Below are 14,275 nucleotides of genomic sequence, written 5' to 3'. Positions count from 1 at the left end.
ATGGATCTGAAGTAGCTGCTGTAAGAATGATCTTAATGTGATGTCAGATAATTTGAACTGTGTCTCACATTTTCTTTCAGTCTCTAAAATAATGTTTGACAATTGAAACACTCTGCAGTTTTAAATACCAAAACACCCCATGCTTTTTGCATCGTGGAACTGACTATCTAATTTGCTCTACTGTCAAATAATAAAGGTCATCCAGAAAAATATCTACTTTTCAATAGGAAAAAAAAAAGGATCAAAGTAAGAATTTGATCTCCAAGAATAACCTTCCATGTCTCACATAGGAAACAATGCTTCAAACTCATTCCAGAAAAACTTTTTAAAAATGCCCATTCTAAATGTTAATCAGAATAAAGCTCAGGATCAGCAAATACTAGCTCAGGCATATAGTGTTGTAACATTTAAACTGGGTCTTTCAAAATGACCCCCAAAAAGGGTATTAACAGCCTCAGGGGCTGTAAACACAACCCTGAAACAATGTTTACCAGAGCTACCCCTGCATTGAAGTATTTCCTAGTGATGGAGATATGTGTAAACTGTTAGTATTGTTTGTCTCATGGAAAGTTGAACTTTCTGACTTTAAAAGTCTTGGCAGGTGCTAAGCGATGACCTCACCCCACATCCGTCTTAGCCTGGTCATATTAATATTCCCCTTCTTTAGACATGGAAACCAAAATAAAGAGAGGCTGCATTTCCCAAGAACGCTCCAGAACCCTGAACCAGGGTCTGGCTTGGACTGATTCTTCCCAGAAAATCCAGTTTGAGTCATGAAGCTGCCATGAGCAGAGGATGCTGTGCTGGGAGCACACCACACCCACCCTGGGGTGCAGAACTCCCCTCCACCAGCTCTGCTCCAGAGGGGTCTGCTCAGAGTGTCACCCTGGTGCCACCCACTCACAGCTGACCCTGCACCTCGGGTCCCCTTCCCAGCCTTCCCTAAAAACAACAGGCAGGAGGAATGCCCAGCTCTGGTGAGCCAAGGGGAAATCCAGTCTGCCACAGCCAGAGGTGAGCAGTAGGGGTGGATAGAAACTACTATTTTGTGCATAGAAACTGCTGGTTTTGTGCTAACCACTGCAAAAAACCCCACATGTTTTTTAAGAGTCTGCATAATTTCCTCTGATAATGAGCACCCAGAGGTCATGCACCTACCCAAAGGCCTCTCTGGAAGGCAAAATGTGGGCAAAAGAGTATGCCCAGATCCTCCCTGTGAATGGAGGATGCTTTTCTCTTAGATCCCTTCCTAGGAGGCTGAGAAATGCAGGAGGGAAATCAGAGAGCCCAGGAAGAGCCCAGGCACGCACAGTGGGTCCTCCTGCTGCAAGGGCAAGCAGCAAAGAGAGAAAAAGGAGAATCCAGACAACCGAGATCTCAGTAAATAGCAGCATTCTGGCCCCAGAATACCCAAACTCCCCATCCATCTGGATCCCCTCAGCTTTGGGAGAGCTTACAGCAGCTGGATGAACAAAGCATTCCAACTGAAAGTCCTCTTGTCTGCTACAAACACCATTTTTCAGTCCTGGCTGTGGCTCTTCCTTTCACCTTCTGCCCCTCTGTGGGCTTGAGTACACTAGGAAAAAGCTGCTCCCATTTCTGTACACATCCAGATTTCTGTATACATCACAATATACATAATACAGATTTCTGTATACATCTGTATCCTTTCTGTATACATACATTCATCCTTCAATCACATCCAGGGAGAGCCTGCCTCTTGCCTCTTGTTTTTAAAGGATATGCCAGCTCCAGGGCTACCAGTTTTCTCTTAGTTTCAGTCATCCCTCTTTGGTTTCTATCTGGCAGATATCCCATGAATCTGCTCAGAACAGAAATGCTGCAGAAATTCTGGTAAGTGCTTTCAAACCAGAAGAAAAGCTCACACATAAACCCCAGAACTGAAGCAGATGCTGCCACCCTGCTCAAATGAAAAGTCCTCTGTATTTTCTAGTCCAAAGTCTTCCCTGCACACATACCTGCAATATTTCCTAAACAACCTAGGCCAGCCTGCTGCAAGGTTGAATCTGAGACTTATTAAAACAGGACTCTGTGTATAAGAACATCAGAAATGCTCATCAAGCATGTGGGAGCTTTATCTGTGTAGGAATATAGGACTGGAAAAATACGTAAGACACTGAATCCAGTCCCCTTCTACCACAGGCAACTCCATTGAATTCCAAACTGAAGGAGCCCCATCTGAAACTAGCAGAGTTTTTGCTTTCAATCCTTGTTTTCAAAAACTTGCACATTCCTTACTTGTTTTGCAAGGCTTTGGGAGGCTGAAAAAGATACCCTGCAAGGCAATTCTCCAGTCAGGGGGGACGGGCAGGGGACACAACACTTCTCATCTCCTGACTCTTCCCCTTCTGTGCTCACAGATGTGGAGAACACTCCTGAGGTTTAAGGAAGATCTGAGCGAGCCCACGCTGCCAAGCAAACCCAGTGAAGGCAGACTAAATTTAAAATCCCAGGCTTTAATTAAACATCATCAAATTTCAAATGAGAAATCATGCTGTTCTGTAATTCCAGGTTACGTTAAACGGCCTGAGACAAGCCCAGATTGGAAGCCAGCACCGCACAGTAATTACTCTTCCAGAAATATGGTTTGCCTACCCACCCTATTTAGCTTCAATTCTGCTTTCCAAAGACAGAAAGGCACTTTTCCATGCTGGAAATTTACAGCCTTCTTCCTTTGCAAATGTCATTGTTATTTTTCCCCCCTTAACAATCTTGTCTCCTCTTACGGGCAAGTTTTTCAGCAATATACTTAACTTGATATGCTCCAGGGACAACTTTCTGTAGCCCAGATTTTCCCCTACACACTGTGGGGTGGCTGAGGAGTGACCTTACAGCCCAGAGCTTGAAAAACCAGCCAAAAAAGACACTCATAATGCAGGAGATAAAGAGAACATCCCAGGCACATATAATGGAGATAATTCCTGAGTCTGATTCCTTTAAGTGAACAGCACTGTGGCTGTGGAAAATGCTTCTCAGACTTCAGAGAATCCACAGAAGAACAAAGCCTGAAGAAGGCTCAGCATTATGCACCACCTCCTTCTCCATCAGTACATTATTACCCAGCAAAGAACCCACATGGAATGGAGACCTAACTGAGGGCAAGACTCCCTGGTGCCTGCTCAGACTTGAGCTCCAGCTTTGTGATTCTTCCCAGCTGAGGATTTTGCATCTCCCCTTCCTCTCTGATGTTTGGTGTGAAACAAGTCATGAAGCCCACCCAGCCTTCTCTCCCCAAGAGATGGCTCTTCTCCTCTTTTCCTCTCTGATAGATGAATGTCTACGTTTGGGAACCTTAAAGGAACTTAATATTTCATGGCTGCTGCAGCTCTATCAAATCAGGGTGAAATCAGCAAGCAGTTTCAGATGTAATGTCCAGAGTACCAGACACACAAGGACTGAAGAAAATCCACCCAAAACTGCACCCACAGATATTCTTTCTTTTTATACATGAGACCTCTGCTTGCAAAGGAACTTACTGAGTGAAATGCAGCCTCGGGGAAAATGCCCTGTGAATTCAACAGAGCCAGGATTTCACCCAATAATCAACCCCTCTCCATTTCATAATGAATTCACCCTCCCTTCCTGCTCTGTGCCTTTTCCTTTCTCATCTCTGCATTGTCACTAGAGCAACTGCAGAGTTTTTCAGGGCAAAACTTCCTCCCATGCTGAGGCTATTAAGGAGCAATTTCACTCAAGTCAGTGGAGCTACCCTGGAGTAAATTTGGCAGTGAGAAGAGGAGAATCAGTTCCCTCTCCTTGTATTACCGAGAAACACGGTAAACAGTGTGGGCTTTTCATGCCTTGCCAAGAAGTGCCTGTCCTGCAGTTTACTGCAATGAGAGTGAAACAGACCCCTGAAGAACACAAAAAAAATAATGATTGTTTTATCTGGAGCTCCATGAAAGGGAGAATTCTTTGCTTAAGGAGCCACATTAAGCCTGACTCCACTCTTGCTGGTACCATTGTAAAACAGGGGGGGAAAGCACAGGAAAGCAGGGAGCCTGCCTGGGTGCAAAATCAGTGCAGGAGAAAAACCCAGTGCCCAGGGCCAACAGGGAAAAAAGGAGGTTAGTCTACTATCCCCACCCACATGGAAAGACAAGTGCATCTTTGTCTGTGATTAATCACTTTATAAGGCAAAGGATACTGTTGGAGTTTCTGTTTCTGGTTCATGGAGTTGCTGTGGGCTATGATTTTCCCAAGGCCGGCGATCCAGTGGTTGGCATCATCCTCTGAACTCGCAATGAGGTCCAGGTTTTTCCGCTGGTCTTTGAAGACGATGGAAAAGCAGCGATACTCTGGGACATCCTTGGCGTATTTTTCCATACCTTCTGTTTTATGGCCTGACCTCACATCCCGGATATCTTCAATGGAGACTGTGGAAAGAAAGCAGAGCCTGCTGTCAGCAGGGGTTCAGTCAGCCTTATCTCTGCTTGGTGAGGGATGTTAAAAAGTTATTCTTTCTCCTTTTCCTGAAGCCTCTGGAGGGTTCCCTTCCTCTCTTCCCCAAGCTTTGCTACTAAAGAAAACTCACCTCAAAAGAACCAGAAAAAGCAAGAAATTTTAAAAAGAAAATCCCTCTCCCCATGTTTTTTATTTATTAAAGAAGCAGAATATGCCACAGGTGCCATACTGTGATGTCCTGCTCATGAAAATCAAATCATGGCCAAGAGTTTGGTTCCAAGCCCTTGGAGCGTCCCTTGACTCATTCCCCCTGAGAAAGGGGAGAGTGGAGCTGTGCCTCCCTATGAACATCACCCCACAGGAGAATCCTAAAACCACAGAATGGTTTGGGTTGGAAGGGACCTTAAAGATCATCCAGTTCCAAACTGTCCTGAAATGGACAGGGACACCTTCCACTAGATCAGGTTGCTCCAAGCCCTATCCAGTTGGCCTTGAGCAGTTCTGGGGATGAGAAGACCACAGCCTCTCTGGGCAAAATAAGAGGTGACTTCAATAAGAGGAGGGTAAGGAACAAAGCTGTCCTTCTTTAGGTTGCAAATATAATGAGAAGGTAAAATTTAAGATCCCCTCTGTTCCTCTCAGTCATGGTAATTCAAATTAAAGAGGCAAAGACCAAAGCTTCAGAGCAGCCTGGTGTCACCCATACTCCATCCTAACCCCTGTCAAGGGTAGAATTTATCCTCCTTGCTGTAAGAAATCAAAACACTGTTTTTAAGATCATCCTTCCCCAGTTCCATCTCCGCTCTTGAGAAATGAACCCTGAAGTTACTCCAAGTTTGCAAAATGCACACACAAGCCAATCCAGAAGGAGCAGTGTATGATGAGACTTTTATTAAACAAATATAAGTAACAGAGACAACCTTAAAATACCCTTGAGAGCAATCGGTGCCCTCAAAGCAGGCTGAGCTCAGGTGAGCTCCCAGCAGCACCCACAGCTTCTTTTTGCCTTTCATGGGTCACTTCACACATTTACAAAGCACTGGCACAGGTTGCCCTGAGCAGTTGTGGATGCCCCATCCCTGGAAATATTCAAGGCCATGTCAGACAGGGCTTGGATCAACCTGGTCTGGAGCTTTGTTAAAAAGCATTGCCCATGTATAAAATATCCCCAAAGTTTAGCTGAATAGGAGAAACTTGCTTTTAAACATCCATTTCACCATTAAAATGTCCAGTTAATTCAAAGTCAACACAAGAAAAATCCAGCTCAGTGTCCAACTGCACATTTTTTGACATGACTGCCTTGGGATTATCCAAAATTCATCAGATGCTCATTAGAGGTTTGAAAACTTCTCTTTTTTCCCCCAGAGCAGTCATGACAATGCTCAGCTGCTGGGGGAAAAAACCCCAAAATTCTGCATCCAAAATTTCAGTCTTCAAAAATCAGTGACTTTCCAAAAGCAACACTTAACATTTGCTTCAAGTTCAAATGCTGGGGTGGTCAAACACCTTCCACAGCTCTTTGCTGGCTTGATTCCTGTACAAGAACACACCATGAGGAGCTCTCTGGAGCTGGCAAAACTCTTCCCCAGCAATTATGAGCTGCTATCTCTGGGTGGTCTTTGATTATCACTTCATAAAGGCCAACAGTTGATCATCTGGGGGGAGGGGAGGAAAAGGTTGGGTTGGGATGGGCTGCTGTGGAATTATGTTATCTGGCCAATTTACCTTGGAGTGAAAGTTTATGGGTTTGAGAACTAAAATCAGCTTAAGAAGAAAAAAAGGCTGCAATTCCCCCACAGCTGAGCCTTCCTGTTGACCTTGCCCTTTAACCAGGACATTAATCAAATTATAGTGGTTGTGCCTAAGGTGGAACTTCACCTTTAAGGCAAAGCATCTTACCATGTTTGGCCAGATTCAGTTCAATCAAAAAGTCTGAAGTTAATTAAGGTTTCTTTTATAACCAGTGGGAAATAAATCAGCTTTTGGAACACAGCTGTTCTATCCTATTCACACAAAAACTTCAGGGTAAAATAAATTAATCTTAATCCATGGCTACAGTGGACCCTTGACCAAAAGGGAAGTGCAAGCTGGGCATCTCATATGCAGACTGTGCATAAGTATGGGATTCTCCTCCTTTCCAGAACTCTTCTGCTAATGGCAGTGAAGTGGAAGGATCATCTTGTTATTCCTCCTCACCTGCCAGCTGCTCACCACTGCTTGGCTCACAAGAGTTATTGTCCTGCAGAACGGCTCCTTAATCTGCTTATGCAATCAATCCCTAAATTTTGGATTGGCAGTGGCCTCGTGTTTCCAAGATCAGAAAATCTGATGTTAAATATTGGAAATTTAGAATGGATTCTTTGGAAACCATTACGTGACTGCATGAATCCACTGGAAAAGAAAGCTGTGTGGGAGGAAAAAAAAAGGATTGAAAACCTGTGTCTGGAAGGGCTGCCTTGATCTTTTCAGAGTATGCTGAGAAGAGAATGATGGAGATAAAAGAGCTCCTCAATACAGGAAGGGTACAAGGAAGGCTGAAAAGCAGGACTGGTGTCTATTGTAGTCACACAAGAGAAAAGGAGAGAAACTATCACCACAGGAACTGTTAAAACACAGGGTAAGGAAGGACACTTTTTATAGCTTTCCATAGCTTGGTTGTGTGTACTGTTTTCATCTATCAATAAAAAAGCTGAAGCCAAAGGACTCAGCCCAAGCCATCTGCTAAAGTTATCTCTTTTCTGGAAAATCTTAACCCAGCATGAGTACTTTATCAGCTGCTCCCAGGCAGCGACAGAACTCTATTAGGAGTCCCAAACTCTGTGTTCAGCCAAGCTATCTGCAAGGAGAAATCAAAAATAACTGGGGGACAGAGATGTTTCACAGCAGAGGAACACTGGCAGCAAACAGCCATCAATCACAACTCCCTGCAGCCTCCCTGTTCCTTCCCCATCACGCCACAGCGGGGAGATAACCACAAGCAGAAGAGAATCTGGAAAGTTTGCATCTCCTTCTGAGTGTTTGCGTCTGCTGAAGAGGTGGTTTGCAGAGAGCCCAAAAGATGACGCACAGCACAAGGAAGCCTGTGTTTCTCCTGGCCTCCAGACTCACACAGGTTACATCCTGGTCAGCCTTCCTGGCTGCTGTGCACGCTGCTCGGACATCCAAAGGCTCCCCACTGACACAGACATACAGCAGCCTTCCCTGGAGCCAGTGAAATGACTTTGAACTACTCTCAGGGAGATGTTGAGAACTTTCCTTCTAGCCCTCCTTTCAGTTTTCATCACTGGCTCCTGCTCTTGTGCTTTTCCCTTGCTGATTTTCAGCCCAGTGCCCTTCTCTTCTTTCACCCCTGGCATCAGCAGGCAGGGATGACTCAGGCCCTCGGGGTGCTTTTGATATTTTCAAGCAACCAACATGTATCTTTTGGGTATCTCTCTTGATTTGGATTTCTCTCTTCACAGCGCTCAAGGAGCTTGGTGTTACACTTGCAAACTCATCTCCTCATGCAGAAGGAACTCTCCTTAAAGGAAATCTGCTGGATGATCCTTAAGGTCCCTTCCAACCCAAGCCACTCTATGATTCTGGTGTAGAAGAACCAGAAGGAGGAGCCTGACATTCCTAATGATGAAAGCAATTGTCTGAGAGAGGAGCCCTGGCCTCTCCATCTCTTCTCTCATCACTGCTCCACAATTGAAATGTCCAGACCATGCTGGGAGCATGAGCAGTAAAACTCTTTGGTAATCCTAAGGAATAAAGGGAAAGGAGGAACGAAGGCAGAAAACAATCCCTTTGCTTTCCTCCTGCTTGATAGGCAGCCCTTACAAATGAGGCATTTTGTCAACAGTATTGGTCATGAGACAAAGTAAGAAATTGAACCTGCACCTCCTGCAAACTACTGAGCATGTGAAGGACAAGGACTGACTGGTGTTTCCCCTTTCTTGTGCCTTTGCTGATGAAGTGGGAGGGGAGTGTATGGGCACTGCCAAAGCAGCCTTCCTTGAGTCACTCCTTAGGGAAGGGGGCAGCTCTTCACTCTGGGGGAAGAACTCCTCTGATCCTTTCCTTATGCTAGCCCCTGTCAGTAGCAGGTGATCTGTGCAATGTGGCATTCAGTCACACTGAATTACTCCATCCCACTCTAATTGTCTCAGTAAGTCACCTCTGTTTACTGTCAAGAAATGCAGATGAGAAACGTGCTGAGCCGTACAGAGCCCTCACCCCATCCTGCACGTCTGCAGAGAGGCCAGACCCTCACCAGCTGCACCTAGGCTCAGCATCTTGTCAGGAGCAGATGGAATCTTCTGCCTGAGCCCAGGACCATCCTGCAGAGATTTCACAACACGCCCAGTGTGCCCTGTGCGCTGCTTCTCGCGTTGGTTTCACCCCGGGAAGAGACGTTCAGCTGATTTTGGTTTCTCCAGGGTGGCTGATGCTAATGGCCAAACTCAGGTGGGATCAGGACCTTTGTAATCAGCGGGAGCTGGAGCACTCTCAGCCCCCTGGGCTGGGAATACCAGTGATGGGTGATGGGTGAAGGCTACCCATCACCCTCATCCCTGAGGAATGCCTTTCCAGAATGACTCACGGGTGGATTCAGCACGAGCCCCGCTGTGCTGTGCCCTCCCAGCCCTGCCAGCACTGCTCTTTCATCTCCCTGTGTGAGAGTTACAGCAGGTCCCAGCTGCTGATTCCTCATCCATGCTCTTCCCCACTCACCCTCCACCGATATGCCCAGCAGGTTGTTCTGACTCGAGATCTGCTGCACAGCAGTCTGCCCTCATCGCTGGCCTGTGTTCAGCAGCTGACAACCAGTGATACAATGCACATGCAATTTTACAGGTTGTTTGGAAATACCCTTTCATATAAGGTCTTTATCCAGTCTTTCAGTCTCCCCATCATGGCTTGGGGCATTGAAGCAAAGAGAGTGATCTCTGTTTATTCCTTCCACACAACCAAGGCCCTGCAAACTACTTTGGAGACCGGTTCCTACTTCCCCTGCCATCACAGCACCGCTAAATCTGGATCTGAGGCTCTCAACACTTCTGCCTTTGCATTTAGCATATGCTATGGAGAATAAGGTCAATATGTGTCTGTGATGAAAACCGTCCCAGCAACGCCCGCGGTGGCCTGATTCAAAACTCAATCGAAGAAACAGGCAGCTCTGCATCTGAAATGACGTGTTGGATGGCTTGAGCGATTTTGATAAAAAACTAATGAGACCCACAGACAGATGGTTTTGTTTCCAGAGCTGATGGCTGCCTTGCATAACGCATTCGCATCAGCGAATATTTTTCCAGGGATAAATACATTTCTGACCACAAAAGCAATGATTCCTCAAGAAACTACAGAAGGAAGCTGTCGGTGCAGCCAGCTACCTGCTGTGTGCACACAGGTTGCTGAGAGTTTCTGTTGACTTTAGGCACTTATCAGGAACAATTTCAAGCTTTTGCTTCTTGACTCAAGCAAACACAGAGCAAAATTATATCCTTCCTGTTCTTCTGCAAGCAAGTTCAGGACAATAATTCAATGGAGACAATAATTTATTCTTCCACTAAAGTGGTAAGGTATGTTAATTGCATGGTATTTTAAGGATATTCATAAATTTCACAGCAAGACAAAAGCAAAGGAAAAATTTTCTGCTGAACACTGGTACTAGGCTATAAACATAAACCTTTTGTACTATGTTTAAACCAAGCAAAGAATATCCTATAACTCTGCCAGAAACCAGAGGAACAGAAACAAATTCTGTGCATTTTCAATAGTGACAATAACTAATCATCAGATCAAAAGATCCATTTCATGACTTTAAGTAATAATACAGTCACCACTTGCAACACTCAGTAGTACAACTGAGATTTCTGTTTTAATCAAAAAACAGAAAAAGAAAAAAAAAAAAATCCAACAATAGTAATTTTTACATAAAGCTTTTGGCCAGGAATGGAAATATTTCAGCTACAACTCCTGACGTTCTCTCTTGACTTCACTGCTCATGACTCAACAACGCAGCCCCAGTGAGTCATCCCTGGTTCAGTGTGTGAAGCATTTCATGGCTGTCATGGAAAACATCAACTCCCCGAGCCTCCAGGAGAGACACAGCACAGGAGGTGCCAAAGCACCATCTCTGGGGCCCCACTGCAGCACCCCTAAACTTAATGGACTCGTTCAGCCTTTTCCTTCTGCCTTTGAATACTCTGTTTCTCTACCAGCTGCTCAAAAGGATGATTCACTGGAAAGTTTTCAACCATTCCCACAAATCCCCAAGTTGAGAGAGTTTTTAACGGGATTGAGTCTGGCTTAAGTGAGCTCACACTGGGGATTACAGCTGGTTTAAAAAATGCTTTCAAAAATCAATTTCACTGAAAGCAGCAAATGGCTTTTTGCTCTTTTATTTATTTATTTTGTTTTTCCCCACCTGCATGAGATCTGGTATTTGACCACAGCTAAAGGAGGCAGTGCTACTGCCAGGCTGCTGCTCTGCCCCCTTTGGCTCTCCTCCCTCACACCACAGTGATGCTCAGCAGTGAGCTGCCTCAGAATGAGCTTTTTTCCAGCTCCCTCACACAAATCTCTGCCCCAAAACTGTTAATACAGCCACTTTAACTCTCTTTCTGGAGGCCAGGGAGAAAGCACTGTAAAAGCCTTTCAGGCCAAAGAAGCATCCACCCTCCCATGGTCCTACACATCAGTTAGGATAATGAGAGCAGCAGTTTGTGGATCTGGCTGTAGCTCAGCCACAGGAAGGAGCAATCCTGTGGTGAAAAATGGATTTTTAAATCAATTTTTGGAGGATTTGGGTGCTTTTGAGCAGCCCTTGGTGCCCAGCACCCCTGTGTTTCTGCTGGAGGCAATCAGAGAGAACACACAGGGCAGAACATGCTTGTTGGAAAACTGACTTAAGATGCTTCAATGGCTTTTGGAAAAAAAAAAAAAAAAAAAAAAAGAAAAAGGTGCCCTGGGGCCTAAATGGAACATACTGAAAAATAAGGAATTATTGACAATAAGGAAAAAATGGATTATTCTACCAGATCAGAAACCATTTTGGAAGGACAGCTTATCCCCAAAGCCCTGTTTGGGTAATGCAGCTATGAAGACATCATCTAATTTAAATTCCCAGTTGTTTAAAATAAAGAGAAGAGAGGAAGGTACTGCTTATATCCCATGTATCTGATCCAGGCAACATCTGTTCCTGTCACAACCCTGATAAGTGGGGGTTTTTGAACTTCAAACATCTGAGATTGTCCTGTCTAACCTTGGCAGTCCCCAGCTTTATCTACTGGACTCCATCACACACAGGTTTACAAACAGCTTTTCCACACAGTAGTAAGAATACCAAAAGGAATAACAAGAGACTATCAAAACAAAAACATAACCCTACCCAGACTTCCCTCCTCTGAGGTGCATCCATCACTGTCAGCAATGCTGCAGATAAGATTAGACCTCCTGCTAAACCTCCCCGTTTCCATTCTGCTCATCCTTTTTTCCATCCTGAAAAGGGAGCTTATCTGCAGCTTTGTCCTGAAAAGTCAGTGTCTGTTAACAAGGAAGGGTGACCCTCTGTAGAGACTCGCCCTGAAGTCTGATTTGGGTGTCAAATCACGACCCTGCACTATTCCTCTGATGTGACAGCCTTCACACTGGACCAAAGGAGAAGGCAGATGTGGTACCAGAGCCTGCCAGAGTGAGCCAGGGGTAATCCACTTTGTACCTGCACCCAAAGCAGCCTGGTGAAGTTAAAAGCCCCAAAACAAAACTCAAACACGGTGATCACTCTGAAAACTCAAGAATGGAAGGTCTCAGAGGATCAATAAAAGAGAAAGGCAAGGAGAAACATGAAGAGAAGGTTGAGGGAAGTGCTGTTGTCCCTCTCCTCTGCTCTCATGATACACTTGCAGTACTGCAGCTCTGGGGCCTCCAAGAATGTATTGGAGCAAACCCAGAGGAAGCCACAAAGATGCTCCAAGAGCTGGAGCCATCTGCTCTGGGGACAGGCTGGGAGAGCTGGGGGAGTTCAACCTGAAGAAAAAGCTCCAGGGAGACATTAGAGCCCCTTTCAGCGCCTAAAGGGGCTCCAAGAGATCTGGGGAGAGACTTCTGACAAGGGCCTGGAGTGATGGGATCAAGAGGAATGGCTTCACACTGCCAGAAAACAGGTTTAGATTAGCTATCAGGCAGTGATTCTTTACAGCCAGGGTGGTGAGGCCTGGCACAGGCTGCCCACAGGAACCGTGGCTGCCCCATCCCTGGAAATGTTCAAGTCCCTTCCAACCTAAACCATTCTATGATTTCATGAAAATGGACCTCTTTGATGTCATGGCTTAGGACTTGGCAGGAGTCAGTTATCATCTCTCTTGTTGTCTGCCAGGCTCAGGTGTGTGTGCAGCACTTGCTGGAAGCAGCCCTGAGTGTCCCTCCAACCCTCCCAAGAGCTTGGCACAGGCTCACATCCTGCCAGGAGCACATGGGACACAGCCTGTGCAGCTCCCACAGCCAGATGGGTGTCAGGGTGCAGAGCCAGCCTGGTCAGAGCTTGACCAGAGCTTGGCCAGAGCTTGCCTTCACAGAGCTGCAATTTGTCTCCATTGCTGTTATCCTGATGACAAAAAAAAAGAAAAAATAAATATTTTCCTGGGAAAGGTGTGCCTGTGTGAAGCACCAAGGAGCAGGCACGTGCTGTGAGCCATCAGGTAACATTACTCCATCTCCACATGGCACTGAGGTCACTCCCAGGGCACAGCAGGTTCTCCTGCCCACAGTGGCACTGCCTGTCCCCAGCAGTGTGGCAATGTTACCAAAGGGGATTTGGAGTGCTGTGAATCCACACTCACACACACGGAACCCAGGCCTGGGAGCTCTGAAAGTCATTCTTCTCAACTCACACCCTTATTTGATTTAGAGCAAGATATATTATATAGAGAAAGATACACATTATCTGGGGAAGAACTTTGATTTTATATGGGACAGAGCTCAGCAGAGCAGACACTCCCAAGGAGTGGGACTCCAGGGAGCAAACATTCACTGAGGACTTTCTGTTTGCTGTGGTCATGATGGGTTATTGCACTGGGAGACCTGAAGAGCCCAGCTGAGCTCAGGACCCTGCTAGGCTGGGCATCCAAACACCCAGGAGGGGACACCCTCCAACCCAAAGCCTCAGGGGAGGTCTCACTGCAACCTTCCCCTTTTATAAAAAAGGAGGGAGAGGGACTTTTTACAAAGGTAGATAGCAGAAAAGGGGGAACAGAAAGGAGAGATTTAGATTAGATGTTAGAAATAGTAAATTCTTTACTCAGAGTGTGGCAAGACACTGGCACAGGTTGTTCAAGGAAGCTGTGGATGCTCCATTCCTGGAAGTGTCTGAGGCCAGCCTGGATGGGGCTGGGAGCAACCTGGTCCAGGTATCCTCACCCATGGCAGGGAGATGGAACTGGATGATCTTTAATGTCCCTTTCAGCCCAAACCTGTGTGCCTCTCTGATTCAAAGCCTTTTACAGTTAGAGGGAAGAGAAAGAAAATGTGTGGAGAAGGATGCACAAAGAGATTAAATGAGGTGCCCAAGATCATGTGAGAAGACTCTGGCCATCAGGGTTACAAACCAAACATATTTTACCCTGCTACTTTACTCCTCCTACTGGAAATCTTATCACTGTTTGTGGGAGGAAGGGAAGTAATTTGAAAGACCCACCCTTCATTTAGTTAATTGTGATCATTTCCAAAATCATTGCATAATTAACACGTTTCAACATGCCATAAAACATATTCCATGTTACTAATTTATCTCCTGGATTTACAAGACCACAATGATTACTGAAATAAGAGAGAAAAAATGTCAGAAAATATGGAGAAATGTGTTAGA

At 45.6% G+C, this 14,275-nt stretch overlaps 1 protein-coding gene across 2 annotated transcripts in view; it reads right to left on the bottom strand.

The window, feature by feature from the left end:
- PLCD1 (phospholipase C delta 1) overlaps window positions 1-14,275 on the bottom strand; it is a 50,904-nt gene that overhangs the window by 23,322 nt on the left and 13,307 nt on the right. For both annotated transcript variants that reach the window (XM_023921996.2, XM_023921995.2), the window contains exon 3: window positions 4,169-4,397. In XM_023921996.2, coding sequence (XP_023777764.2) covers window positions 4,169-4,397 — 229 coding nt within the window. The remainder of the gene's footprint in view (window positions 1-4,168; window positions 4,398-14,275) is intronic.

This window comes from Cyanistes caeruleus, chromosome 1, assembly GCF_971803275.1.
Source record: "Cyanistes caeruleus chromosome 1, bCyaCae1.hap1.1, whole genome shotgun sequence".
NCBI lineage: Eukaryota > Metazoa > Chordata > Aves > Passeriformes > Paridae > Cyanistes > Cyanistes caeruleus.
Note: the sequence above shows the minus strand (reverse complement) of the source record. Positions and strands in the feature narration are given on the sequence as shown.